The sequence below is a fragment of the Vicia villosa genome, linkage group LG2, assembly GCF_029867415.1.
Source record: "Vicia villosa cultivar HV-30 ecotype Madison, WI linkage group LG2, Vvil1.0, whole genome shotgun sequence".
Classification (NCBI taxonomy): Eukaryota; Viridiplantae; Streptophyta; class Magnoliopsida; order Fabales; family Fabaceae; genus Vicia; species Vicia villosa.
The window spans coordinates 79,787,844-79,815,211 of NC_081181.1; the positions used below are offsets into that span (position 1 = coordinate 79,787,844).

Here is a 27,368-nt window from a genome sequence, read left to right on the forward strand (position 1 = left end):
TCAACTAAAAACTATAAATAAAGCATAAAGAAACCTAGAAAATCAAAAACTAAAGACTCACCGTCCATATATATCAATTAATTGTTAATTATATAGTTTTTCAAATTTAATTTAATAAACACATTTATATTTTTTTGACTTGTTTGTTTTAATTTATATTAAAACCTGTCTAGATAAACACAACATTAAAATTGAAAATAGTGAATAAAATTAATTGTATTGTGTTAACATTTGCCTCTATATAACTCTAAAGCCTAAGGAGAAAATTTGTATAAAACAAGAGTGAGACTAAAATACCAACCAACAACTATGGCTAAATTAGTTTATGCATTTCTTCTAATGGCTGTCACAGCTTTTGTGATCCAAGATGTTTATGTGAGTGCTTTGATTTTTTCTATTTATTTAGTTTAAAAAATAATAATATCTACTTTCATTCTAGATATATGTTTTATAATTCTGAGTTTATTCATACTAACATCTGTTTATTAATTTTTTAAATAAAAATCTACAGGCTGGTGGAGAAGGATCTCTTCATCCTAATGGTATGAACTCTAGCTATTTTTTTTAACAATACTCTTTTAGTAATCATACGAGAAACACAACATTGCTCACCATTAAAATCTTGTTTTAATTTTTCAGAGTGTGCGGGAGCATGTAATGTGCGATGTTCAGCAACTTCAAATAAGGAGAGATGTTTAGAGTATTGTAACATTTGTTGTGCAAAATGTTTATGTGTTCCATCTGGAACATCTGGTAACAAGGAAGAATGTCCATGCTATAATGACTTGAAAAATGATAAAGGAGGACCCAAGTGTCCCTAGTTTTTTTTATGGTTTATGCATCCATAGATCTCTATGAATGTATTTCTCTGAAATATGATTATTAATAAAAATGTCCCTAATCTCTGAAATATAATTATTAATAAAAAGTTTCCTAATTTATATTGTGTGTATATTATTAGTCATGCGCTAATATTTCTATTTGATTATTAATGTTCAATGGAGCCATATGAAAATAAGAATGACAAATAAGTGATGACCATAAAACTAAAACAATGAAATAAAATTTATTAAACTATAATAATCCTTCAAAGTATTATCGTTTGTATTGTAAAAATATTTTGGTGGGTAATATTGGTCACCTAATAGTAGTGTATGATAGTATTTTTTGTCTGATTAACTTATTAAAAAAACTATTCTAGAATTTACAATAATTCGTTTTTTTAAGACTATTTTATTAATGATAAATATTTTTTAAGAAAAATCAACCTTAAATGCTACAAGGAGGAGAAAAGTACTACAAGTGCTCTAGTGACCTGAAAACAATTAATCAACTAAAAAAAATAAAATGAGAAATAATGAGAAATAGAGAAAATGCCACACACAAAAATGTCCACAACATCAACTAATTGAGAACAAAAAATACAAAGTTCACAACAACAACTAATGGAAGACCGAGGAAAAAACACCAACAAACATTTCAAAAGAAAAAAAAAACACCCATACTATATAAAGACCCTTTCACTACAGTTGGAAAATTGATATCAACATGGCTGATCAACCGTGATAAGGTACGGAGTGATAATAAGTATGATGTTTTTTACCACAGGTGTGTGACTCTCATGATAAACTAAGTAACATGCTACCTATCACAATGGTTATATTAAACAACCGTTGTAAAATATACATAAAGGTCATGAGTTCGATTCCCACTCATAGGCTCAACTGACCCATCAAACTTAGTTTTGATCTTGTATATCCAGTGAGACCCAATAACACGTTTTCCAGGAGAAAGAAGTACTAATTTCCAAGTATTTGCTTTATGTAAAGCAAAAGGTTCTTTTGTCATAACCCGCTGCCAAAGAGGGCCAAGAATAGTCTCTTTATAAGAAGAAGGATCAAAGAGGTTAGAAAAGAAGCAAAAGAAGCCGAGAAAGTGGAATAGACAAAATTAGGCAATTGAGTTGACTTACGATCACGAGAGGGATAATGAGGAGGCGGAGGATCAACAATTATAGGAGGTTCAACTTAACCTGAGGCATTCCATTTCAACTTGAAAACCAACGGAAAAATAACTTAATTATAATGAATACATAGCACATAATAATTAGAAGAACTTTAAACAATTATTTAGTCTTCCATAATTCAACTTCATTAAAATAACTGCAGCGGATTCACAATGTTAATACTTCAAAAGAAACATAGAATCTTTTAAACGACTTAATCAATACAACAACTTTTTAAAATAACAACTTTATTTCAACCAGAAAAAACCTAAAATCAAATAAGCGTTCAATCCCCACGAGTGCTACGTATCAGAGCGACGACACCAATAAGCTACTAAGTTCTTACTCCTCGCTACCTGCACGTTACCAATATAGAGGCAACGTCGAACAAATAAAAGGTGGGATATCGAATCATATAAACCAATGCATGATAAGTAATATATTAGATCAAAGGATTATACAATTACTACTTCAGAGCAACCCAATACACAACTTCAGTTCACAACATAGCGACTTATATAAATGCGACGCAAATGCAACTCGGACTATGCCTATGCATGTGGTGCCATTTGGAGTAGAAATCCTGATTTAAACAGATGTCAGGTTATTGAGGCATTTCAACAACTTGAAACAGGATGCCATCAAGCCCAACTTAATCAATGCAATGTTATACGGAGTTATGGACGACATCAGTTCAACAATATCACAACACAATCAATACAACAACAACAACTTAAACTATAACTTAATCAACGTTCAACTTTGACTATTTAAGCCTACGACCAAACCTGTCCAAATTTGGGACAAAACCAACATATTCTCAACAGTACCTCCAATTCAAGTATTCGCCATGATTTTCAACAAAAACAACCAATCAGAATTACCTAAAAATATATACGAACTACCCCGTCAATCTTCATTCGATTCCGAAAAACTAAAATACCGCTTAATTTAGCTAAGTTAACTAAATTAGTATTGTTTTCATCTAACTCTGCCACCATTAAAATGACTCTGCTACTATTAGCCAATACCTTGTCATTGATTTAGGATTTTGCTACAAGAACCTACCTTTATAATTTCTAATCTCTGTCAAGGTTTTATATACACTACTGCTACTTTAATATGTCATTGCTACAAAATACATTTCTCTGTTATTTATTATTACTGAACAATATCTCTGTCAATTCATACTAACATAGCTACTGGAAAATTCTATAATTTTATTGTTAGCTGGAGATTTCGACCAAAAGATCATAATGCTTTAAAGTGTTGTGTTATGAAGAAAAATGTTATCGTAAAGTTATTTTGAAATATTTTTCTTGGAGAGGAAGATTCGGTTCTGTCAAAGGTTATGATTGAAAATATTTTGGTAATCTTCACAAGTGATCTTCGACAGCAACGTTGGTAGAGTCGAAGCTTTGAGCGGGAAGATTTAAAATTCATATAGAACAAGTTTTGCCTGACAAACGCGTGGAAGCATCTGAAGCGAAGTAACATTTGAAATATTGAACTTGTCAGTAATCTATGTAGAGACCATTTGGGTCGAAGTAGTATAAATAGGAGTTTAAGTGTTTAGGTTTGGTGTGTTCGAATTAACATACAAAAAATTCACAAAATTACTCAAAGTACCGACGTAAGAGAATAGAGTTTTTACTAAAACAATGTATGTATGAAGAACACCATCTTTATCATTCATGTTATTTATTCAATGCAATTTACATTTACCGTTTATTTATTTACTACAATTTAAGTTAGAAAGACTTTACATTCAGTTTATTTACAATCCAGTCATTTATTTCCGGTATCATCGAAAACTCTTTTAAAAGATCATTTATCTTGTTTTTACATTCGAAGTTGTAGCAACCTGCCCTAAAAATTAGCTTTTAGAGTCGCCACCTATTCTGAAGGGCGAATAGGAAACCCTACGCAGTTAAGAGATCGAGGTAAGATTATTATAATCCGGTCGAGGAAAGGTGTTAGGCACCCTCAACCCTTTCCTAAGGTTTTGAATCTAAGGTCAATTTTTATGGATAAAATATTAGGATTTAATAGCTAAAGAAATGAAAAGGGCGAAAAGTGAGATTTGGAGGAATTGAGGTTTTAGGGATGGGGACTCGCCTTAGTTATTCAAGTGCCTACGTATCTCCTTAGGGAGAATCAGAGTCAACGTAGTTCGGGCACAGGGTTGTACGCCTTAGAATTGATTATGGAGGTGTTTGAAGGCTTTTTGAATGGCCTATCGTAGTTTTGAAATGCAAATGTTCACAAGGTATTTTGAATTAGCTTATCGAAGTTTGAACATCGCAGTATTGAAGAGATGAAAATCTGTAGTGTCGTGGTTTAGTGTGTTTTAGATTTGGGCGTACAATCCTGGTTTGATATGTCACCGTTAGATGCGATGATCAATAGATTTGATCATTATAGTTAACGGATTAATGGGGCATTGTTGGTTACTCTGATCGATATATTCGATCGTCGCGGGCAGCAAATTGAATGTATTTTAAATTTATAATTAAGTCTCAGGTTTTATTCTTTTATCTCTCGTATAATGCGACTAATAGCTTTAGTCGGGTCGAGGAGAGAATTATTCAAGAATTAATCGAATTAATATTTTTGCCAAATGGCAATGGGATTGGGCAAACCCTAATTTCTTACATCTTTATAGGGTTTTTGTGATTTGATATTAATTAAAACTAATTAAATCAATTAAGTCGAATAATCGACAAAATCGAATAATCGGGGAAAATGTTAAACTCCTAACCCTAATCCTAGTTTTATATTCTAATTCTAATCTAAATAATTAATTAAATCAAATATAATTAACTATTAATTAATCTAAATAATTAAATAAGAGATCCTGGGTAACGATCCTATGTTATGCGCCTGGGAGTGTCCATGATGGACTTGCGTATCTGGGGACGCTGGATCAAACAACATTGAGATCCAAGAGTCGTTGACTGATGGCGCATCGTATGCGCAAGTGAACTGCGCGTATGGGATTAACAGATGGTTAATGGGATAAAAATAAATGTCTTGCATGGGAATAGAACCGGCAACATTATGGTCGCTCCTCTCATTCTCCAACCACCTGCACTGCGTACTTGAATTGTTAACTTTATATAAAACAAATATTAAAAAGCATATTAATTGGAAAAAACAAAGATCAACGCGTGGGCCCCCTATTCTGTTGACCACCCAATCACGCTAAGAGAGAGGGTAGGGATGTGTTGACGACCAATAGCATGCAAGGGAACCGCCACGCCTTTGGTCAAACTTCCCATGCATACTGTCGTCCTCGGTTTTTCTCGTGGGATACGAACTGACTCTTCTTTGAGTTTTGAAAATCAGAGAGTCGCCACCGACTTTTATTTTATCCAATTAAGGAAAGGTTTATAAAAGAAACAAAAAAAGACCTTTAAGAGATTTTGGGTTCGGGGCTAGGTTATACAAAGGGAAGGTGTTAGCACCCCTTTGTATCCATGGTTATTTATGGGCTCTTAATTGCTTAGCTCACTTGTTTTGAATCATTTGTCTTGCTTTGAAATGCTTGTATGTGGTTTTAAATACCTTTGTAAATTAACTTTGTAATGATCCTTGTGCGGATGTATACAAAGTGTTTTATCTTTCGAAAGATGTTTTGAAAAAAAGATTTTTAACTTCGTAATGATCCTTGTTTGGATATAAACAAAGTGTTGTCTTTTTTTGAAAGTTTTGATTAGGAAAAATAGTGATATGTGAAACATTTGTTGTTTTGTTTGATTTGAGCAAGCAATTAGGAGATCTACCGTAGGTTTATAAGGTCCTTTCCTATTTTCTTTTAGAAAATTTTCTTTGACTGGATACAGAAAGAAATTATTTGAATTGCATTTGAAACAGTAGAATTGATTTTGGAAAGAGTAACAGAGGGATTACCCTAAGAGGTGCAAGTATGATTGTGTTTTATTTTCAGATATTTTTGTCTTTTGAAATTAGTGATCTAGCGCTTCAGTTATTATCTTTGACATACACGCGGTTTTATATGTACAGAAATTAAAATGTGGGAATGTAAAATGCGGAAAATAAATCTACGCTATTACATCGATTGTGCGAGAAATGTAAACTACGCTATTTACATGATTTTGACAATCTATACACTTATCTATGGATTTAAATTGTAATAAGATAAAAGGAAGAATATTTTTGGATTTTTTGGATGGTTGATTTTAATTAAAATTAATGCATGATTAATTTAATTAAAAAGGCTAGGAATTAGAAATAAAATTTAAACCTAAAAAATTAAATCTAAAATATGTCCAAATTGTGTGTCAATTAACTTTAAATTAAAATTATTCTTTTTGGGATTTTTGAAATTTGTTTTGGAGATTATTAAGCTAATTAATCAATAATTATGCAAATAATTATACAAATAATTTAAACTTAAAGAGAAAAATATTCTAATTATGTACAAAATTAGTTTATAATCTATAAACTTAACTTAATAAAAAGAAAATATTTTTTCTGATTTTTTGATAGGTTAGAAATAATTAAAAGATATATATAGCAATATTAACTAATTAATTAAACAAAATATTTCAATTATGAAGAAAAATAAAATATTTTCATGTCAAAAATTAATTAAGCATTTTATCAAATTAATGGTAAAAAGAAAATATTTTTTGTGTTTTGTGATTGATTGATTTTAAATTAAATACAAAAATTAAAATTATTTAATTAAATTAAACAAGGGGGTGTATTTTGCAGTTTGAAGATGAACTGATTTTAGTTCACAATTGCATATGGGCCAGAAACAAGGGGTGTGAATAACAAATATACGCAGGCCCAGTCTGATTCAAATGATTTTTATTTTTTTTTTAGTTTAAGTGAGTGGGGCCCAGATTTTAAACCATAGCCAATCACGTTATGTTGTTTTGGCATGCATACTGTCAACGCTTTAACCGGCCAATGAGAGGAAAGGAAGACGCCACGCAAGCTAGTCAGCCACCCTTGGACTTGCTGACCACCGAAACAGTAATTTCGGTCTTCTTCTCCTCGAGGTCTAGGAATCCATTGGTGGTATTAGTTTGTCTTGAAACGGCCTGGTTTAGAAGATTCGAAGAAGAATGTAAACACATGGTTAACAATGGCAACCTATGTTCTGGACGTTAGAGCTCTCATGCTAGGGTTCAAACCTGACCTAATGATCATTATAAACTCAACCATAACCATTAGACATGATAACAACGCATAAATGAAGAGTTTGAATTCAATGAAAATTTACCAAACCGGAGAGTGATGGAACTCGAGTTTCAGGTCCTTATGAACTTGGCTATTGATCCAAACTTACCCAAACAGGTCCCAAGAGATGATTTATGGACTTAGTTTGCTTTGAAACTAGCTGCAAAATCAAACACGAAATTTAAGGTTTTTTTTTGTAATTTTCTTAGTTTTGTGAAGTTTGTGAGCTATTCTCTTGATGGATCTTTGGGTGTGTTACTACTGAAGTGTCCTAAGTAATATATAAGCAATAGAGTGCTGCAAACTTAAGCTAAGAAGCTTTGATTGCTTTTGAACTTTTGGTTTTTTTAATATTAAAAAGTTTGAATTTCTTGGCCATGGCTTGATTTTCTTCATCCCTCTTGCTCTAGGCCTGCCATGTACTTCTATGATGCAGAGTTTGGATCAATTTTGATGGCTCATGCTAATTACAAAAGCCTTGAATCATTATCTTGCACCATTTCTCTTTTAATTTAACTTTAAATGGAATAAAATTAAATTAAAAAAGAAATAAAAATGCCATGGGCCTCAAGTTGGTCGTGGGAGCCCTTTAATATCATCAGAAACATGTTTGGATCATGAATACTTGGCCTATTTTGGAAAAAAAACATTTTTGATCAATGTTGGTTTCATGCATTTTCCTAAAAAATAGCCAACTTCAACAAGGCATATCTCCCTCAATTTTGATTATATGAAGGAGTTCTTGTACTTTTTAGAAACCTCAAGATGTTCTCTACCAGCTACTTTGGAAACTTTTTTGTATTTCGAGAAGTTATCTTGATGTTATGGCCTTTGACAAAAAACCACTTTTTGTTGACTTTGAAAATGACCTGTAATGTCCTGGCTCATATTTTTCAAATGGTGAATCCAATGACCATGGGATCAATTTCATTTGAAAGATAATTGAATTCCCTTCAAAACAAGCTTTTGTTGGAATATTTTGAATGAACGAGGAGAGATTTATGGCCGGTCAAAATTCAGTTGACTTTTTAGGAGAAAACCCTAATTTTGAAACTTAGGGTTTTATTGATTTCTGATCTTTTCTTGATGAATTATGATCAACCATTGATCAAATGATGAATCTTTTGACAAAATATGGATGTTGACATAAAAATTTCATTTTTGACTGTCTGTTGACTTTTCGGTCAAACTGGTCGTCTGTTGACTATTTGAGCTGCTGACTGTGCGACTGAGCGAATTGAAGTTTGAAAATTTGTCTGGGGGTACTTTGAGACATATGGAGATCCATGAAATCCATTTGAGGTCTCAAAAAGCTTGTTCTCCTGAAAAAAACAAAAACCCTAGTTAGGGACTGTTTGTGTAGGAGACAGTTAAGCGTACCTGATTTTTGTGCAGTGTTGAGTCTCTGCTGATCATGTGATTATCAGAAGACTTCTAGAACAAAAATCTTGAAATTTTGAAATGCAAAAGATTGATTTGAATGATGGTACAAACACGGAGAATTTTGTTCTCAGCGGGTTTGACTGTTAACTGGCTGTTCGGGCATTAACGTAACAGTTAAAGTGAAAACTCAACAGTTAAAGTTAATTTTTTCTTTTTGTTTTTTGTTGTGTTAATGGTGAAAATTTATTTACCTGAGTTGTTAGAAAAACAAAAACATAATAAATAAAAAAAATATACCGTACGCAAACGAAATTACCGATAATAATCTTGAAAAATATTTAATGCACAGAAAAATAAATATTTAACTAGCAGAAAACACACATAATATTATCTTGATAATTAAACGAAAGTACGATAGATAGTACGACATTTAATACTGACAGTACAAATATTACATAATATAATGAACAGTACGACAAATTTAATGAACAATGCATTATTTGAAAGCGAAAGATACGTCAAACTTTAAAAATGACGATTAAAAATCCATGCTATAAATAACAACATATAGATGACCGGTAGTGTAAGCAACCCAGGTCCGCATTTTTCAGGACTATGCAGACAGAAAAAGGACATGATCACCACCAAAACAGTGATGACCATAATATAAAACGTATCCATCCACTTTGCCATTTTTGCCGGGGAGGAAGAGAAAATAATTATGAGATAGAAGTTTGAGAAGTGAGTTGAAATTTGATGTGAGAATTTATGGAAAAAATGAGAGGTATTTATAGAGTGAAAAGAAGGATAGAGACGTTGGGGAATGAAGTGATACCGTACAAAAAAAGGAAAATTTGAGTGGTAGTAGGATTTGAAAGAAAGTGTATGGTAGGGTTTGAAAAGAGAGATGTATGGAATAAAGTTAGGATTTGATTTGAAAGAAAGAGATTTGAAAAGAAAGGAAGAGATTTGAAAATAAAGGAAGAGATTTTGAAAATAATAATATAGTACAAAAATTAGTGGGAAACAAAAACTAATAATAATTTAATTGTTACCAGTACAGTCTGAATCCCCGGACTCTGCGCCTGCAAAAAATTTACTTCGGTACCAATTGCGTCAGTACTATTTATCTGCAAATAAATCTCAAATAAACATCGTGTGTGAAGTGATAAACAGTACTTGGCGTTTGTGTAAGAATAAATTCAACAGCGAACCAAAATACCGTATAAGAAATATTCTAAAAACCGAGTATTCATAAAATCAGGATATTTGTGAAATAAAATCCAAGATTATATGAAACTCCAAATTTTTAGACAGAAGTCTGTTGCCTTCTTCTTAAAGAAGATGCGGGCAAATTTTGGGGTATAACCCATACTGTTCCCCATCTTCCCTGAAGATACTTGCGGATTTATATATGGGGTTTGCTGCGGATTTAGCTGCGGGTAGACCTTCGAATCTCAAAAACCTGCAAAACAACGTTAGTCGAAACGAAGAAAAGCACATATCTCATAAACCAGACATGGCGAGTTTAATGGCGCGATTTGTTTGCTTTAAAACCGGCTGCAGCCGTGAAAACAAAGAAGAAAATCTCAATGCCCTAACCATGGCAAAACATGAATTCCGCACCAAACTCTATCACCAATGGTTCAAATGTACTCTAAACAATTAGCGGTTGTTTATCAGAAATCACTGGTAAACATTTATTTACTAAGTTTGTGTGCATATTAGATTAAATAATTACTAGGACCTTACCATATAATTCTACAAACTCTTAATTTATTAGAACCAGTCTAATATAGTACTAAGATATAATACTAAGATAATGGAATATTGAAGTAAGTAATTAAACTGAAGCTAATTCATATATATATGGTGCCTATCGTCACACTAAAACAACATAAAATCACCTATTTCAACAATACAAACAAATGCAGGTCCCCCCCTTAAATAGCATGAGACGCCCACCGCCACTAGGGATGAGGCTCATGCCTCCAATTCACGCATCATTGGGGCGCCCGACCTCCCTTCCAAGGAGACCCCCCGTCCCCACTTTGATTCGTCAATTTTCTTTGTAACTTCCTGCAACTACTTATACGCATACATACTACTACTCTCCTTATTTTCAATTCCAATTATACCCAGGAACATTATATTTCAACACAACATAGGCAACGAAATGGAACCATGTTTAACATAAACAATTCATCAACGCAAATCAATTATATTAACGGAACGAATCGCAATTTTTAATACGCAAAAACATAAATATATACCCCAAAATGCTACATACTACCCATCATAAATTTTGACAACAACTTCTCCCAATTGATCTCCCTTCCACTTGGAGCCTCCAACCCTTATTCCTTTTCTTTCTCAATGCTACATACTGTTTCGTTTGGTTTTTGGTTGCTAGTTACAACTTATGTAACACATAACCTAATATAATAATAATAGGTCTCCTAATAAACTAATGGGCCTACTAATACTATCCCCAAAAATGCTATTCTCACCTATAACTCAAATCCATCGACTAAACTAATATTATTTCCAATAATATTTCTCTTCCGATTAAAATCCGACTAAATAATTTAATCGCTCTCACACATATATTAATATAACATATAAATCCAACTTCGATCGAATTTCCATATTAAATCGTTGAATAATTTATTTAATTAATTAAATAAATTTCCGTGTGTTACATTGGGAATCCATGGTGACAAGCGGGAAATCAATATCTAGAGTAGATATAGTATCAGTCTTGCAATTCTCAAAATTACAATCACAAGAACCATTATCATTATGACTAAAAGGATCAATATGAGTGAGTTTTGAACTGCTAGTAATATGAAAATCAGAAGAAAGAGAGTAAAAAGGATTGTGTTCAAGGAAAACCACATGACGAGAAACATACAATTTCTCTGCACCAGGATCATAACAATGATAACCCTTTTGAACATCTCCATAGCCAAGAAAAACACATATAGTAGAACAAGAAGATAACTTACTACGTTGTACTTGTCGGCAAAGAATAAAACAAGTAGAACCAAACACTTTTAAAGAGGAGTAATTAGGGATAAAGTTATACAATCTTTCAAAGAGAGACAAACCTAATGTGACGAATAATGGGATTCTATTAATAACATGAACGGTAGTAAGAATTGCTTCACCTTAAAATTCATTAGGAATCGAGGCAGACAATAAAAGAGAATGAGAAATCTCAATAATGTGACGGTGTTTCCTTTCAGTAACTACATACTATTCAGTACAATATGTTTGATGAATTATACCATTAAAAACAAGCAATTCAGAGAATTTATTAGAGGTATACTCAGCACCTAAATCATAACGGAAAGACTCTATAACAACATTATGTTGTGTCTTAACCATGGTACGAAACATACACTAAATGTCAAAAAATTCAGAATAATTTTTCATAAGATAACCCCAAGAATAACGAGTATAGTCATCAATAAACGAAACATAGTATCTAGATCCACCCTTAGTAAGAAGCGATAATGGACCCCATACATCAGAGAAAACTAAGTCAAATGGTGCATATGAAATGGAAATACTTTTATTAAATGGTAAAGCTGAAAATTTAGAAAGTATACAACCACAACAGTCTGAAATATCAGTGGCTTGTAACTTTTCTAAAGCTCGAGTAGAAGTCAAATACTTTAATCTAGAAGCAGAGGCATGTCCAACATAGTAATGCCATAAATAAAAACTAGAAGACGAATAATTCAAATGAAAAGAGGATAATAAATTAGTTGGGGTGCTAGAGGTGGAACTTGCAGTAACTGGGACTCTCAACTAATCCAAAACATAAAGTTTCCCTTGTCTACGGCCTGTCTCAATCGGCCTCCTGGAATGAGGATCCTGCACACAATAAGAACTAGGACAAAACATAATTGAGTAACCAGAATCGCATAATTGACTAATAGAAGCAAGACTCAAAGTGATTAGGAATATGATAAACATCATAAAATGACAAATTGGGTGTCGAGACAGAACCAATCCCTGATAATGGCATATGAGTGCCATCAACACTCATAACTGACATAAATGGTGCATTATTCAAAGAAAAATGATTTATCATCATATGACATATGAAATGATGCTCCATATTTTAGAATCAGCGTGGAAGAAGATAAACCTAACAAAAAAGAAGAGTGCAAACCCTTAATATAGGAGGAAGGCAGGACACGTGACTGAGTGGTAAGAAGCTTTTGAAGCTGCTATACAACATTAGATCTTTCAGAGGTAGAAGGAGCAGGAACAACAACATTGGATGACGGACTCCAGGAAATTATTGATCGTGCAAATATTCCTATTTGGTTATTATTGTTCAATGGAATTAGATGAAGAGATAAGAGTGACAAATAAGTGATGATCATTTAATTAAAATAATGAAATAAAAGAAATTAAAATAAAGTCATTTTCAAAGGCTTATTGTTATCATTGGTAAATTAAATGATTAATTTATCATAATAAAAAAAATTTAAAGATCCGTGCTGTAATTATGTCAAAAAATTATTATGTATTTATTTTGAAAATTCTAAAATTTATAATTTATTTTGAATTAAAACAACTTAAAAACTACAAAAACTAAAATTATGAATTTTTAAAAAATAAATTTATTCAGAAATTTAAATACTCGATTTAAAAGCCTCCTTAAAACTTAATTATTAATCAATAATTTTTTATTATAAATTAAAAAAAAATTTTATTATAATTTTAAAAGGTAGAAAAACTTAAACTGAAAAAGAAAAAGATATACAACAACTTAGGAAAAAATAAAGTAAAACTTCTTTGTAGTTGCCATTTCTCAAACGAAGTTCCACCTAAATGAGAAAAAGGCAACTATAACACATACATCTACTATCTATCTACTATCTACCCAATACTAATAAATTGACCAAAGTTACTATTTAACCCTTCTATCCAAATAAACTACCCCAAGCAAAAGGATGTTTCTGTAATTAACAAATTCAAAATTACATTTGGCCAAACGTGCTCTTTTCATTGGCCACCCATCCTAACTCTCTGTACTTTTCAACAACACTTTTTGTACTTAACTCAACCTTTTTCCCTCCTTCCAAATACACTCTTTTGCAAGTCTATAGAAGCAATCCTTTTCACTCTTCCTTCTCAACAATCTGCAGAACTCTCAAGCTCCGTGTTTCTCCGAACTCCAACGATTTCAAACGCTCAGGTATCATTCTTCCACCCCTATCTTCGCCGTATCGCTATCTCAGCCTAAACCGCTGAAATTGTTCTTCAACATCTTGCGAAGCTTACCGTATCTTTCATTGTTTCCAAACGTAAACATCTTATACAGTCTCTTTGATTTGCTCTTCCTTCAAAGTTTTGCGAAGCATACCGTTTTTCCATATGTTGTGATTTTTCTGAATGTTTGTGCTGTTGTAAATTTGTTTGTTTCATGTTTACATTTCATTTCCTCTTCCTTTTCACTCTCAAACCTGTTTGGTGTATTAAAGTTGTGGTTTTTCTGAATGTTTTTTTGAATGTTTTCTTGAATGTGTATGTTGTTGTATATTTGTTTGTTTCCAAACATTTGATTTGCTCTTCCTTTTCACTCTCAAACCGGTTTCCTGTCTTAAAGTTGTGATTTTTCTGTATTTTTTCCACATATATTTGTGAAAGTTTTGTGCTGTTGTATCTTTGTTCGAAACCAAAATATCTTTGTTTTGCTTTTCCTTTTCACTCTAAAACCGATTTTATTGCTTAAAGTTGTGGTTTTTATGTATATTTCTGATAAGCCACACTTGTCATTTAACGCAGGAACCATATCAAGGGCTCTGATTCTCATCAAAGATCTGGTGAAGGGAAACCAGATATGGAAAATGGCTATTAGGGTTGTTGATTTGTGGATTGTTATTGAAAAAAATGGTTATCAGCACATTTAAATGGTCATTCAAGATAGAGAGGTCACTTCGTTTGTTAATGTTGTTTATGGTTTTCTTTACTTCATAGATTATACTGATTTGTGTGAAACTAATATATTACTTTGTTCATCCTTTTGACAGGGTGATAAGATTCATGTCACCACCAGGAACAGAGACTTCAACCATTGGGTTCAACAGGTCAAGGAGCATGACACTTTTCTCCTTTATAATGGAGAACCTGTTAACAACGACGCACCTTTGAAAGTTTGCTCTAACCCACTCAAGCTCGTCTTCAACGGAGGAACTACGATGACGAATGTCGCCATACCCGAAATACCAACTCACAAATTCTGTTTTCACCCGATTGAAAACTTTCTCAAAGGGAACTTCAAACATGACTTGCTATATGGTCAGATATCATTTAATATGTTCTTTATACTATTTGCTCATTTTTATGCCTTTTTGTTTGCCATTGAGTTTATACTTTAGTTATGTCATTCTTTTTTGTCATTCAAATTTCCAGATGTCATTGGAGTGTTGCAAGATGTTGTTAAGACCCAACAGGGAGGTGGTGGTAGAAAATCTTGCGTCAACGTCACTTTACGTGATGTCGAAGGAAATATCATTGAGCTGGTCTTATGGGATGATTACGGCAAGCAATTCATGAACTACACTACCCCGGACAACATTTCTGGGCCTACTATCATCATACTGACACATGCCTGGTGCAAGCCAAATACAGTTTTCATTACCATTTCAATTTGTGTGTTTGTCGTTTATTTATAACTGCTTTTAAGGTAATGAAATTTACATGGGTTGTTTTCTATTTATCATCCACTTTTTAATGATTGTTTTATAATCTAACTATCTAACCATCAAATGTTTTGGCAGTTTTCTTTTAAGGTTAAAAAAAATTTACAAGTGTGGTTTACTAATTATCATCCACTTTTTAATGATTGTTTTATAATCTAACTATCAAACCATAACATGTTTTGGCAGTTTGCTTTTAATGTTATTGAAATATACATGGGTTGTTTATTTATTATAATCCACTTTTGAATGATTGTTTTATAATCTAACTATCAAACCATCACATGTTATGGCAGTTTCAGGTTTCCCGTGTCTATCTAATGCATGGAACGGCTCAAGGCTTTACATAAACTTGGAGCATCCACAAGTCGATGAATTCAAAGCTAGGTAATGTTATATGAACCTAATAAGGATCTTAATAAATTGATTACTATGATATTGCAGCATGTTAAATACTAATATATTATTCTCTCAGTTTTGGAGCAACAACTTTGTCCAATATACCTGCCCTTTCCCAATCACTAACCTGTGATTCAACCATTCAACCTGCTAACAACTTCTGGACTAGCTTGGGTGAGGTCAAGAGTATCCAAGCAATCTCTGATTTGGGAAAGGTCTGCCTTTTATTTCCATATTTGGATCTTTCTACATTTTTTATGTTATATAGATAATTGTTATCCAACTACCAAGTTTATACTGTTTTACGCAATAGGATTATTATGCAACTACGATTGGGACTACCGTCGGTTTAAGAGCCTCCAAAAACGGTTGGTATTTTGAGTCATGCACTGGATCCTCTGGGAATGCAAATCCAAAACCTGTTACCAAGTAAGAAGCCTCTCTTGCCATTTCAATACATGTAAATTATTACTGTAATGCCTTCATTAACTTTATATTGTACTATTCCTTTTAGATTCAAAGTTGAAGTTGAGGTGGTATATGATGGACACAAGGCAATCTTTGTTTTTTGGGATAAGGATTGTATTCCTTATACTAAACTGACTGCTAAGGAAATAAGAGAAGTTATGAAGACGGTGAGTTTGACATTGCCGCATAACTTTCATTCTTACGTCCAGTCTATTTGTTTAACTATTATTAACTATATTAGTTGTTGTTATCAATAGGCTGGAGAGGACAACCCAAAAATTTGGCCTGCTCAACTCGATGTCTTGCTGAATAGAGAACTCGCCTTTCGTATCAAGTATCAATCACAATACCGCCAATTCTCAGTCGTGAAAATACTTAATGAGGAAGACCTTTACAACAAGTTCCACAACTACCTCACCACAAATCAGGTATAATTATCCGTGTCATGCTAATTGCTTAAAACCTTTACATTTAATTCTGCGAACAATAACCATATTTGTGCCCATTTTTCAGAATCCAACCAATCCTCCTGTTCTAGTAAATTCCACCAATGCTCCTAATACAAACCAAGTAAGTTACTCATGTTTGACTGTTCCACCTCTGCTCCACAATAGTAGCATATTCATGCAAATCATGTTCCAGCCCTGCTCCACAAAATCTCCAATTTATCATATATAAACAACACTGGCCATAAATGTTGTTTTGCTTAGCAGTCTGCAAAAATTCATCATCTATAAGTGTTGTGAAGCAATTCTAGAATGCTGTGAGATTAACTTCATTGTTTTTACATCTAGCATATTTCAATCACTACAATCCCTTTGTTTATTTTTCATCCACAACATTTAAATGATCCATAATATTAAGATGTTTCAGAATTGTGTGTTAGCTTTGTAGTGGAAGAAATTGGAAAGGTTGAATTAAAATGAAGTTCTATTTTTCTGTTTGACATTGTAGTCATGCGGTTTTATAAGCAAAACTGTCTACGTATGATTCCATAGCTTCCAATGGTGTTTCTACATTGTAACTCCTTTGTATTTGGCATATGTAGGCCTCGCAAACATCTGAACAATCACTTTGCGCTAGAGCTGACTCGGCTGCTAACCATACTTCGAGTCCAGAAGCAAGCTCCAACACCACTCCTGCCAAGAGGATTGTTATGTCCACACCGGTTAATGATCTCATACTGGCTGAAGAGCTCACTCCTAAGCAATCGGCCACAAAACCCAAGCCTGGAAAGAAGATTAGGCATTTGAAGAAGGAGTAATTTGGTGGGGTGATCTCAGCTCTTTGTCTCATTTTTTGATGCTGTTTCTAGCATATAATCAGTTGTAAGGATTTAATCCAACTATTCCGTACTTATTTTGTTGCCCACTCTCAGTATGAGTGTTCTATGCCCTGATGCACTGTAACTTAAACTCCTTACTCAAGATAGTTCTATTTTGTGTTGTATTAATGATGGATGTTTAATTTTAATTGTCAAGGCATTTTATATATGCTGATGTTATTCTAGATCTCCATACATTGGCATTAATTTATCTTCCACTTGAACAAACAATAGTTTAGGATATGAACTTGAGCTATTATAGACTACAGCAAGATTTGACCAAAATTCAGCCCCATGAGTTTTAGGACACATACAACTCTGGGATTAGGCTCCATAATTTAAATTTCCAATTACTACCTTTCCACTGTACCAGATTTTTAGCAACCTTTTGAGTATGTTATCTATTCCTAGCCATATTATCTCCCTGCTACGATGGCAATCACAGTTCTGGACTATCCTTACACAACATCCCATCAACATTGAATACATTAATTAGCAAGCTTTGTTCCACTAAACCATTATTTATAAAACATTTGATTCCACAATTATTCAAGGGATCTTGGCTGAACACATATTAATATATTTGTCTTACCTAAATATTCCCAATGTATTATATTTATTCAACACATATTAATTCAACCCGTTTGAACAATAGATTTCTAAGGTATTGTTGTACCAGGTATTATAAGTTGTTGTTCTATTAAATTTAAGAGGAGATTGAAAATGATAAATGTTATTAGATTAGTTTTTACAAACTGTACATCTCTTTTACCTAGCTTTGCGTGTTTTATATGTGATAAGTTGTACAATGACCAGATTTTAGGAGTAAAGCATAAATGTACCGTGCGTTGGGAACTGCCATTTTGCTGCAAAAAGGACCTTGCCTGCCACGGTACATCAACTAGCAGCTACCAGGTCCATAGTTTGGGGAAATTATTGAGATGAGTGTCACTTCAACCTTAAATGCAAGCAGGATTTTCCCAAGGTCAGCTTTCATAGTACATACTTTCTGAACTTTATTTCCATTGTTTCCAAACATCACATTTGCTTTTCCATGGGCAATTTAATGTTATATGAGATTTGTCCTATATCATGGATAACTTTAATCATGATAGCAGTCCCTTGAACAGCTGGTACTTCAGAAAATTAATTGACCTACATCTAATGTCAGCCTAGCATGCTAAGTCTAAACATGTTATCTTTGTTGAATCAAATCCATTGCTTTCCAAGGATATCTCTTTTTAGTTCTTAAATCTAACTAGCTTTTGTAAGTCTCTTTTACATAACTTTATCCTAAATAAATAATTAGATAACATTTTATTGTGGCCTTAATCTCATGCTAATTTTTCGTCCCTGCTACGCAACATAAAATAAAACTAGTAACTAACCCGTGCGTGTGCACGGGGTCTTGTATTGGACGCGCATTTGTTTTAATTGTATATTTTTTTAGTAGAAAATGTCAGGTACCCGTAAAAAAAAAATAATTGAATGTATAGAAAAAATCTGGTACTCGTGAAAAAATAATAATTGAATGTATAGAAAAATGTCTGGTACCCGTGAAAAATAATAATTAAATGTTTAGAAAAATGTCTGGTACCCGTAAAAAAATAATAATTGAATGTATAGAAAAAATATGGTACCCGTGAAAAAATAATAATTAAATGTATAGAAAAATGTCTGGTACCCGTGAAAAATAATACTTAAATGTTTAGAAAAATGTCTGGTACCAGTAAAAAAATAATAATTGAATGTATAGAAAAAAATCTGGTACCCGTGAAAAAATAATAATTGAATGTATAGAAAAATGTCTCGTACCCCTGAAAAATAATAATTAAATATTTAGAAAAAGGTGTGGTACCCGTAAAAATATTTAGATCAATAAGACTATGGTAATATATCCAAAAATAAATACTAAAGAATTTAGTAATATAAATAATTATAAAAACAACAAAATTTATTTTGTGTTTGGATTGATACATTAATTTTAAATATATTTAATTTAGGATATTACAATTTTATATTCTTATTATTTATTTGAAACATATTTTTATTTATTAATTATGTACAATTGTATATGATTTTTCTCATATGATTGATTTGTTAAGTTAAGAGTCTTTGTTAAGAAAACTTGTATTAACTATTTTAATTTTGAAGGTATTATAATTTTTAAAAATAACTATTGTTAGGAAAAACTATTAAACACATACTATATAAAAATCACTTTTAAAATTAAAAAAAAAACAAAATATTACCCACGCGTGCGTTATTATGGAAGTTGTTATGATTACCCGTGCGTCCTCACGAATACTGGTGTGTTACCTGTGTGCTCAGATGAAATTTGGTCTGATTACTCGTGCGTTCACATGGTATTGGTGTGTTACCCGTACATTCGCACAGGTACTGCATTATTTGCCGTCATCTTAATTTATTTATCTTAACAAAATATATTAAAATCATTAGATTATTCAAATATAATCTTATATATATATATATATATATATATATATATATATATATATATATATATATATATATATATATATATATATATATATATATATATATATATTATCTATTGAATTATTTGATAAACACGTGCATTTTTATTTTTCCTTGAAATCAAAATTTTCATTTTCATTAGATTCCACTTACTAAACATGAATAAGACAATAGACAATTAAATGTATGTTCTAAATGTATATTCCACCCTATATCAGAAAAAATCATTTCATACACAATACATGTATAGCTGATTGTTATGTATGTTCTCATTTAATATGTCATTTTCAAAACACTCAGCTATATCACCGATGATCATAATTGCTTCTTTTCCACATTAGGCATAATCTACAACTCATTATATATATATATATATATATATATATATATATATATATATATATATATATATATATATATATATATATATATATATATATATATATATATATATATATATATATATATATATATATATATTGTGTGCAACATAATAGTTCATCTTCAAATATCAGTTAAATCAACAATTTATCTTTACAAACCATTTCAACAACACATAATAATTCAACTACATAAGCCACTTGATAAGTCTTAGGTGGCCCTCACAAAAATTGCTAGAAATCCACCCTCACCTCAGCTATATGATCCAATATCCCAGCCAAATTGCAGGAAAAACTTCATGATGCCATCCAGTATCTTTGAAATAGAACCAATGTCTAAGAAAGTATTGGAAATCAATGCTGATAGATACCTACATAAAACATTAAAATTATGTAAAGAGTATGATCCTTAGTGACAACTGTGGAACTTTAACATTCTTGTTAGTGGAGTACAATAATATGTCAATTTTGATGATTCAAAAAACAACAAAACAAAGATACCAAACAGGGGAGGAGAAGAGCATTGTTATTCTGGCAAATTCTTTATAGCTTCCTCCTAAAACAAACTTGTATCACGATCTACCTCACTTCACAGATCAACACATCATCTCTAATTCATACCAACTCACAATTTCATCATCATCTCCAATTCACATCATATTCATAACTTTCTTCATTGATTTGCACAATCACCGATGGACTAAATGACTAATTAACGGATCGCAGCAACAACTCACAACCATTCATAACCGAGCAAAAATCACCTCAGAACGACGGATCGCAACAACAATGACGCCAACTTTTAGCATACAACGGATCGACGCATATCATATCAACATCACCTCATCACCGACGAACACAACTCAGTAGCAGCACATCTGACTCCGAAGTTTCACAACACCGCACTGCTCTTCAACACAACAACCAGTTTATAAATCAATAAAAATATTGAAATTCGGTGGCAGACATGTCATCAAGCAGTTTGTAACATCAAGCCGCTTAGAAGGGGTATTGGTTGAACATGTCTTCGAACTCCAACTTTGTTGATTTGATAAGGATGGTTGGGCAGAGAGACTTAAATCCGCAGATAGAGAATGTTGATTACAGGAAAATATAACGTCAAATCCATTAGCAAACACTCAGTTAGTAATGGCATTTAAAAAAAGCTTGATGGAATACTTCTAAGCTTTGATTCATAAAAATTCAAAAAGAATGTAATTTTGCAACTGCGACCAGCGGCAACAGTCGCAATCAGCAGCGTAACAGAAACATAAACAATTGTTATATTTAGTTTCAAAAAGTATCTTTAGTTCCTCAAAATTATATGTATAGTTCAAAAGTAGAGCTTACTTGCAGCTACCATTGCTTAAAAAATACATAAAATCGTGCACAACAATAGAACATGATCACCTTCCTCTGCTTCGAACACAAAATTAGCCTGAAAGATCAATCAAACAATAATGTCATTAGAACCACAAAAAATGTATTCAAAACAAAAATGAGAAATCAAGAACATGCTAGAGAAACATGATTATTCCAATACTTTAGATTGGGCGATGGCATGTTTTTCTTGTTTCATGATCCAATATTTTTTTGATGAACCACCTCGCTGTGAAGTCTCTGCCAATGCTAATGCAATATTAGTAGTGACAACATTTGTATCATCCTTTTGTTTGGAGTCCATCCTAGTAGCTTTTCTATTAAAGTCACAATATCGAAGCCACATTCAGTTCAATTTATTCAAAATGAAGTCGAGTAAAATTAGGGCATACACATTACCTTAAACCATTTGAAGCCAACTTCAGCCCTGATCGCTGTCTGTAATTGAATCTACACCGTAAAAACGTAGATAGTCCAAACCGAGCTTATGAGTCCAAATACACCTTCAAGCTCCAAAACTCTCCAGAATTCTGGATTATAACATATCAACATAGAATCAAACACATGGTATGGTATGCTAACGTGAAACTGAAATACAAGAGCATCAACAAAATATTGATAGTGAAAATTTAAATAGTCTAAATAGCATAGCAAAAACCTGAATTCAATACAATACGTTTATCAGTCGCTTTACAATTAATAGTGAAACATAACATAAAACTTGAATATCAGTTGTTTCAAAAAACGATCAAGAACATATAACGTCTTACCTAAAGGGTTCTAAGCCAAAAGAGGCCTATTCCAGGTGCTCTATGAGTTAACTAGGTAATAGCAGCCGGGTTACTGCCGAGTTTTAGACCGGTACCCCATCCAGCAACACCGACTATGTAAGCTGTTTGAGAGGTATCATGGAGGGGAAACCAAGTAGGACCTGCATTTAGTATTCCACGATTTTGAAATAAAAAGTAAATGTTTAGAAACAACATCACATAGTTCCGCCTCATTATCTATGATTTCCATAACATCATTGAGTTCATCACATACCTACAAAACCCATAAAATATATCGCAGAACCATAACTGAATCTTCGGATCCTTAATCTTACGTAGTTTCTGAAATCCATATCTATAAAAATACGAATCATTTGGTAAAGAAAAGACTTACCATATGCGTTAGCAATATGAGTTAGATTTTTAAAGCCGACAATAACAGCAATGCAAATAATCATAAAGATTCATTGAGTATTGTGAAACAGCCATGAGCAAGGACTTGCATTAATAATTGAAAAGTTTGTTGTTATTGATGCATGTGTTGAAATATTGCTTCTAGTGTAGCAACACCAAATATTGGCTAATATATTTTTTTCTTTGTAAAAAAGGAAAACATAATTTTTACCAGATAGAAATCACTAAAAAAGAGGGAGAAAACACAAGAATGAAAAGAACACATGAGAAAACCTTGTACTCCTAAAAATGCAAAGTTGAGAGAGGGAGAAAACACAACAATCAATTCATCAATAATCTCCACCTTCACCATTGAAGGCCAAATGCATAAAAACCTGATAAACAAAAACAAAAACAAAATACAAAAATAAGGGCAGAGTTAAAAATAGATCATCAACAACATAAACTTCAGTTTCGTAGATCTAAGGTGAGATGGATAAAAGTAGCATTCTTGTCACACACATTGAAAAATAAATCACACAGACTTCAAATAATTTATGAACTACAAAACCAACAACATGAACATACCTTTCTTTAAGTTGAGCAGTAGATGAATCGGCCGTAAAACTCAGCGGTATAACTAAGATGAACATTCAAACATATCACGGTAACCATACAATCATTCACATTCAATAAAAGCATAGTAAAAAAAATTACCAATGGTATGGATAGTAGTGACGATATGAAAAGGGGATCTGAAAAGGTTCGGTACAACGAATCGCTATGGCAAACCATACGAACAACAACACAACAACTGACCAACTTAGTAACCCAAATAAAAAAGTTTATAACCAAATCTAGATGGAAAGGGTTAACAAAAATGTACAATAAAAATAACAAAAACCCTAGATGGAAAGCTATTTTGAAAAACAAATGGAAAGGGTTAACAGAAATGTTCACATACCTCTTTGTCTTGAAAGATCATCTCAAAGTGCTCCTTGTTGTTGGAGACTACCCTCCATTTATGGACAACTCTGACAGCCACTTTCCAAAGATCCTTAGTGTCGTTGATGTCCATAACTTTCTCCATCGGTCAAGCCATGTATACCAGGTACGTTCAAAATGGAAGACAACAACGTATTGAGGAGTGAGTAAGGTGGAATGCGAAGAAAGTTGACGGAGGTAGGTGGAAGACGAAGATATTCAAAACGGGCTTGGCGGCACCGTAATGAGGAGGAAGGAAGGTGGAAAGCGAAGAAATATTAGAGGGAGGAGGAGGGAGGAAGTTGGAAGGCGAACAAATATTAGACGGAGGAGGAGGGAGGAAGGTGGAAGACGAAGAAAGTTGTTTCAGAGAAAGAGACCTGTTTCAGATTTTAGGTAGCAGAATGATTAGACATGTTGAGTGTAGGAGTAAGCATAGTTGTTTTCAAGAAAGATAAAACAATTACAAAAGATTTTGTTTTTTCCAAACAGCTCAGAATAATAATACGTTGAAGAGAGATAGCAAAAAGGCAAGAATAAGAGAAATCCAATGGAGCTAGCCACGTGGCTCTCTAAAAAAGCAGAGGGACAAATAGGTCTTTTCCAGAACATCTAACTTTCTTATATTGTAGATAAAAATTATATGAAACAAAATAGTTAATATTTGGCCCCTGCTACGTAATATTAAACAAAAAATATAGTTAATGAAACATATTTTGTTTCCTGCCTAAATCTCATGCATATTTTGGAGATTTTTTAATAAGTCTAATTTATTTTAAAAAAAAATAAAAAACCCAGCAATTAAGTGCATACCTGGATCAATATGTGCAACTGCTGTGAACTGACTGGATGGAAATGAGAAAAAGCTAGGAACCACCATTCTGTTGCCTTCGACTTTTCATGCAGCAGGTGACCATCTTCATTGCTTATATTTGTAAAAGTTTAATTTACTTCTCAAGTTTATACTTTTGGAGCCACTCTTGCCAAACCACAACGACTATTTAGAATACCCTTTGTTGTCTAAAACATTAGAATATAGTTAAACAATCCATTTGCACTGTGTTGTCTCTGAAAAAATATTAGAACCTCATAATTTGTGGAATGAAATTATATATGTTGTGGAAAATGAATGTTGAAGATTTTGTTCTAACGCCTATTTAATTTCCGCATCCTAATAATGTGTAAGAACCTCTTAATTTGTAACTCACCTTAGTGCTGTTGAGACCATAAGTTAAGTATGTTAAACAATGTCACTCTATGTATTTGAAAGTTACTCATGGTTTGATGGAATATGCCTGTCTTATAGGATTCATTTGTTGAACTCATTTATGAATGAACTCATTTATGATGAAACAACCACCTCTTTAAAAGCATAAAGACTTTATAGGTTGAGGTATTAATTGAACTTTTGTCATTACATAAACATTAAGTATTAATTGAACTTTTGTCAAAATTACAGCAACTTTTATAGGTTGGAAGTTAATATGTTGGTGAACCAAAATATATTTGTTATGCATACTATTTATGACACAGTGGTGGTTATTAGATTACAACTTATACTGTCATTGGCTGTTGTAGATCAGTTATTTTTGCCAAATATGATCCCAGATGAGAAAATTGTGTCTGGAAAGAAGGCAAGAGCAAGAAGATCTTTGATTATGAAAGAAAACTGGTACAAACGTCACAAAATTAATCATCAGGACCTGCTTGGTGTGGATACAATGTACAATACTCCATGCCACATCACGCCGAGATAACCTTTGTCCGAGCTGACTCCGTCGTCTCAAAATAGTAATACAAGATCACAATTCAATGTACCGTCTATACAAGATCTCAATGTTGCCGGTTCAGAACCTAGCCTACCAAGACACAGTTTTAAAAGTAATTTGAAAACCTATCAAATTGGCAATCTAGGAAAAAATCTATTGTCAAAGTTTGCTACAACCTCAACCGTTGCAGAAAATGAGATGTACCCTCCTTCGATATTGCAATCTAAGCAACAATCATCTCCACTTTATGAAAACACGACCATTGAAGTTGGAAGTTCATCTAATACAAAGAAGTAAGTACTATGACTTTACATTCTTAGCCATATATCAACCAATCTTCAAAATTATTATATAAAATCTAATTATAATATCTTATTGATTAACAATGTCATCAGCGGTCCACCGATATCCAAATCAAGCAGGGGCAGGCCTAAAAATCAATTTGGAGTTCCAAATATGGTGTTGAACTTGTGCAGCAAGTTTCCTATACTAACTGGTGCTGGAGGTACCGCCACACCGAGTCAGACGCCCGGAGCATACTCACAAGCTAGGTACTTTTTTTTCTGTATCATCTTTAACTACATGGGAGAATCACTTATAATTGTTGCTACACACTGTATGAGTGTCCTGTTAGAATTGGCTTTTTCATCTTTATAATTCTCCATACTAAACTGCACACTGTGAGGATTGCTTATATATACAATTAAATTGTGGTCACAATGTACCGCGGTTTATTTTGTATATAGCACCCGACATGTAGACAATGTTCCTTATAAAGATACAAGTTCAGCGGGTGGTTTCACAGTGGTTGCGTTGCCGCTTGTGATCCAGACATCGCGGGTTAACCGAGTTCTACTATTAGCTGTGATATTGGAGTCTGATCCAATTATCAAAACAGTCATGCCGAATACAGAGTTTATAAGTCAATTGTTAATCTTTAAATGTTATTAAGTTTAATAATCTTTAATTACCTTCGAATGTACAGATGTCCAGCGATCCATAAACCAGGTAGGGGCAGGCCTAGGAAAACACAAACAGATCAAAATCGAGCCTTCAATTTGAATAAGCATGTCCCTAACCAAAGTTCAATTATGGGCAGGCAGTTTATACCAACAGAATCACCGGCTTCAAGGTAGCCAACATGGTACATTATGTTTTACTTCACTTATAATTATATAATATTCATTGTGAAAGCCATTGTTCAACAGCGTTCGCAGTACACCATTTTTCACTGGTCTGCAAACACCAGAGGTCATGAACCAAAATGTTATGCACGAAGCACCGCCGGTATCACAATTCACACATATTCCAAAGCAGAGAACAAAACCAACATGTCCTATATTTACACCTACGGTCAATATGGATTTTGATAGCGACTCCGACGATGATAGCGACTATGACCCTTTTGCAAGTAAGTATAATACTTTCTTCCAGCAATAATAACAATACATGGTTCTGTTTTTGTGTCACACTTTCTGCCTTGAAGCCAACCGCGCGATTACCTCTTTCTAATTGGTGTACATTTACTGTGCTTTAACACAACAACATATGAATCCGAAGATGAGTTCTATTCAGACTCGAAAAGAGACGGAGCACCATTTACAATTCATGCGAATGCAACCGGAAATTCCGAGGGTATGCAGTTTTTGATATATTTTGCTTCAATCAACAAACTCGT

General features: G+C 32.9%; 2 protein-coding genes and 1 long non-coding RNA gene across 3 annotated transcripts; 2 read left to right on the plus strand and 1 right to left on the minus strand.

Moving 5' to 3' along the window:
* The first annotated feature begins 309 nt into the window (after positions 1–309).
* LOC131646337 (peamaclein-like) lies at positions 310–821 on the plus strand. The gene is made up of 3 exons (XM_058916403.1): positions 310–375; positions 512–542; positions 640–821. Exons 1-3 carry the CDS (start codon positions 310–312, stop codon positions 819–821), a joined length of 279 nt encoding a protein of 92 aa, XP_058772386.1.
* An 11,346-nt stretch (positions 822–12,167) lies between these two features.
* Positions 12,168–16,448, plus strand: LOC131649434 (uncharacterized). The gene is made up of 7 exons (XM_058919198.1): positions 12,168–12,299; positions 14,656–14,923; positions 15,038–15,166; positions 15,621–15,711; positions 15,800–15,938; positions 16,037–16,152; positions 16,238–16,448. Exons 1-7 carry the CDS (start codon positions 12,168–12,170, stop codon positions 16,446–16,448), a joined length of 1,086 nt encoding a protein of 361 aa, XP_058775181.1.
* A 5,521-nt stretch (positions 16,449–21,969) lies between these two features.
* On the minus strand, positions 21,970–22,699 carry LOC131646338 (uncharacterized). The gene is made up of 3 exons (XR_009297422.1): positions 22,545–22,699; positions 22,174–22,304; positions 21,970–22,091 (listed from the first exon to the last, which is right to left on the minus strand). It is a non-coding gene; the product is annotated as an uncharacterized LOC131646338 (long non-coding RNA).
* Positions 22,700–27,368: the final 4,669 nt, after the last annotated feature.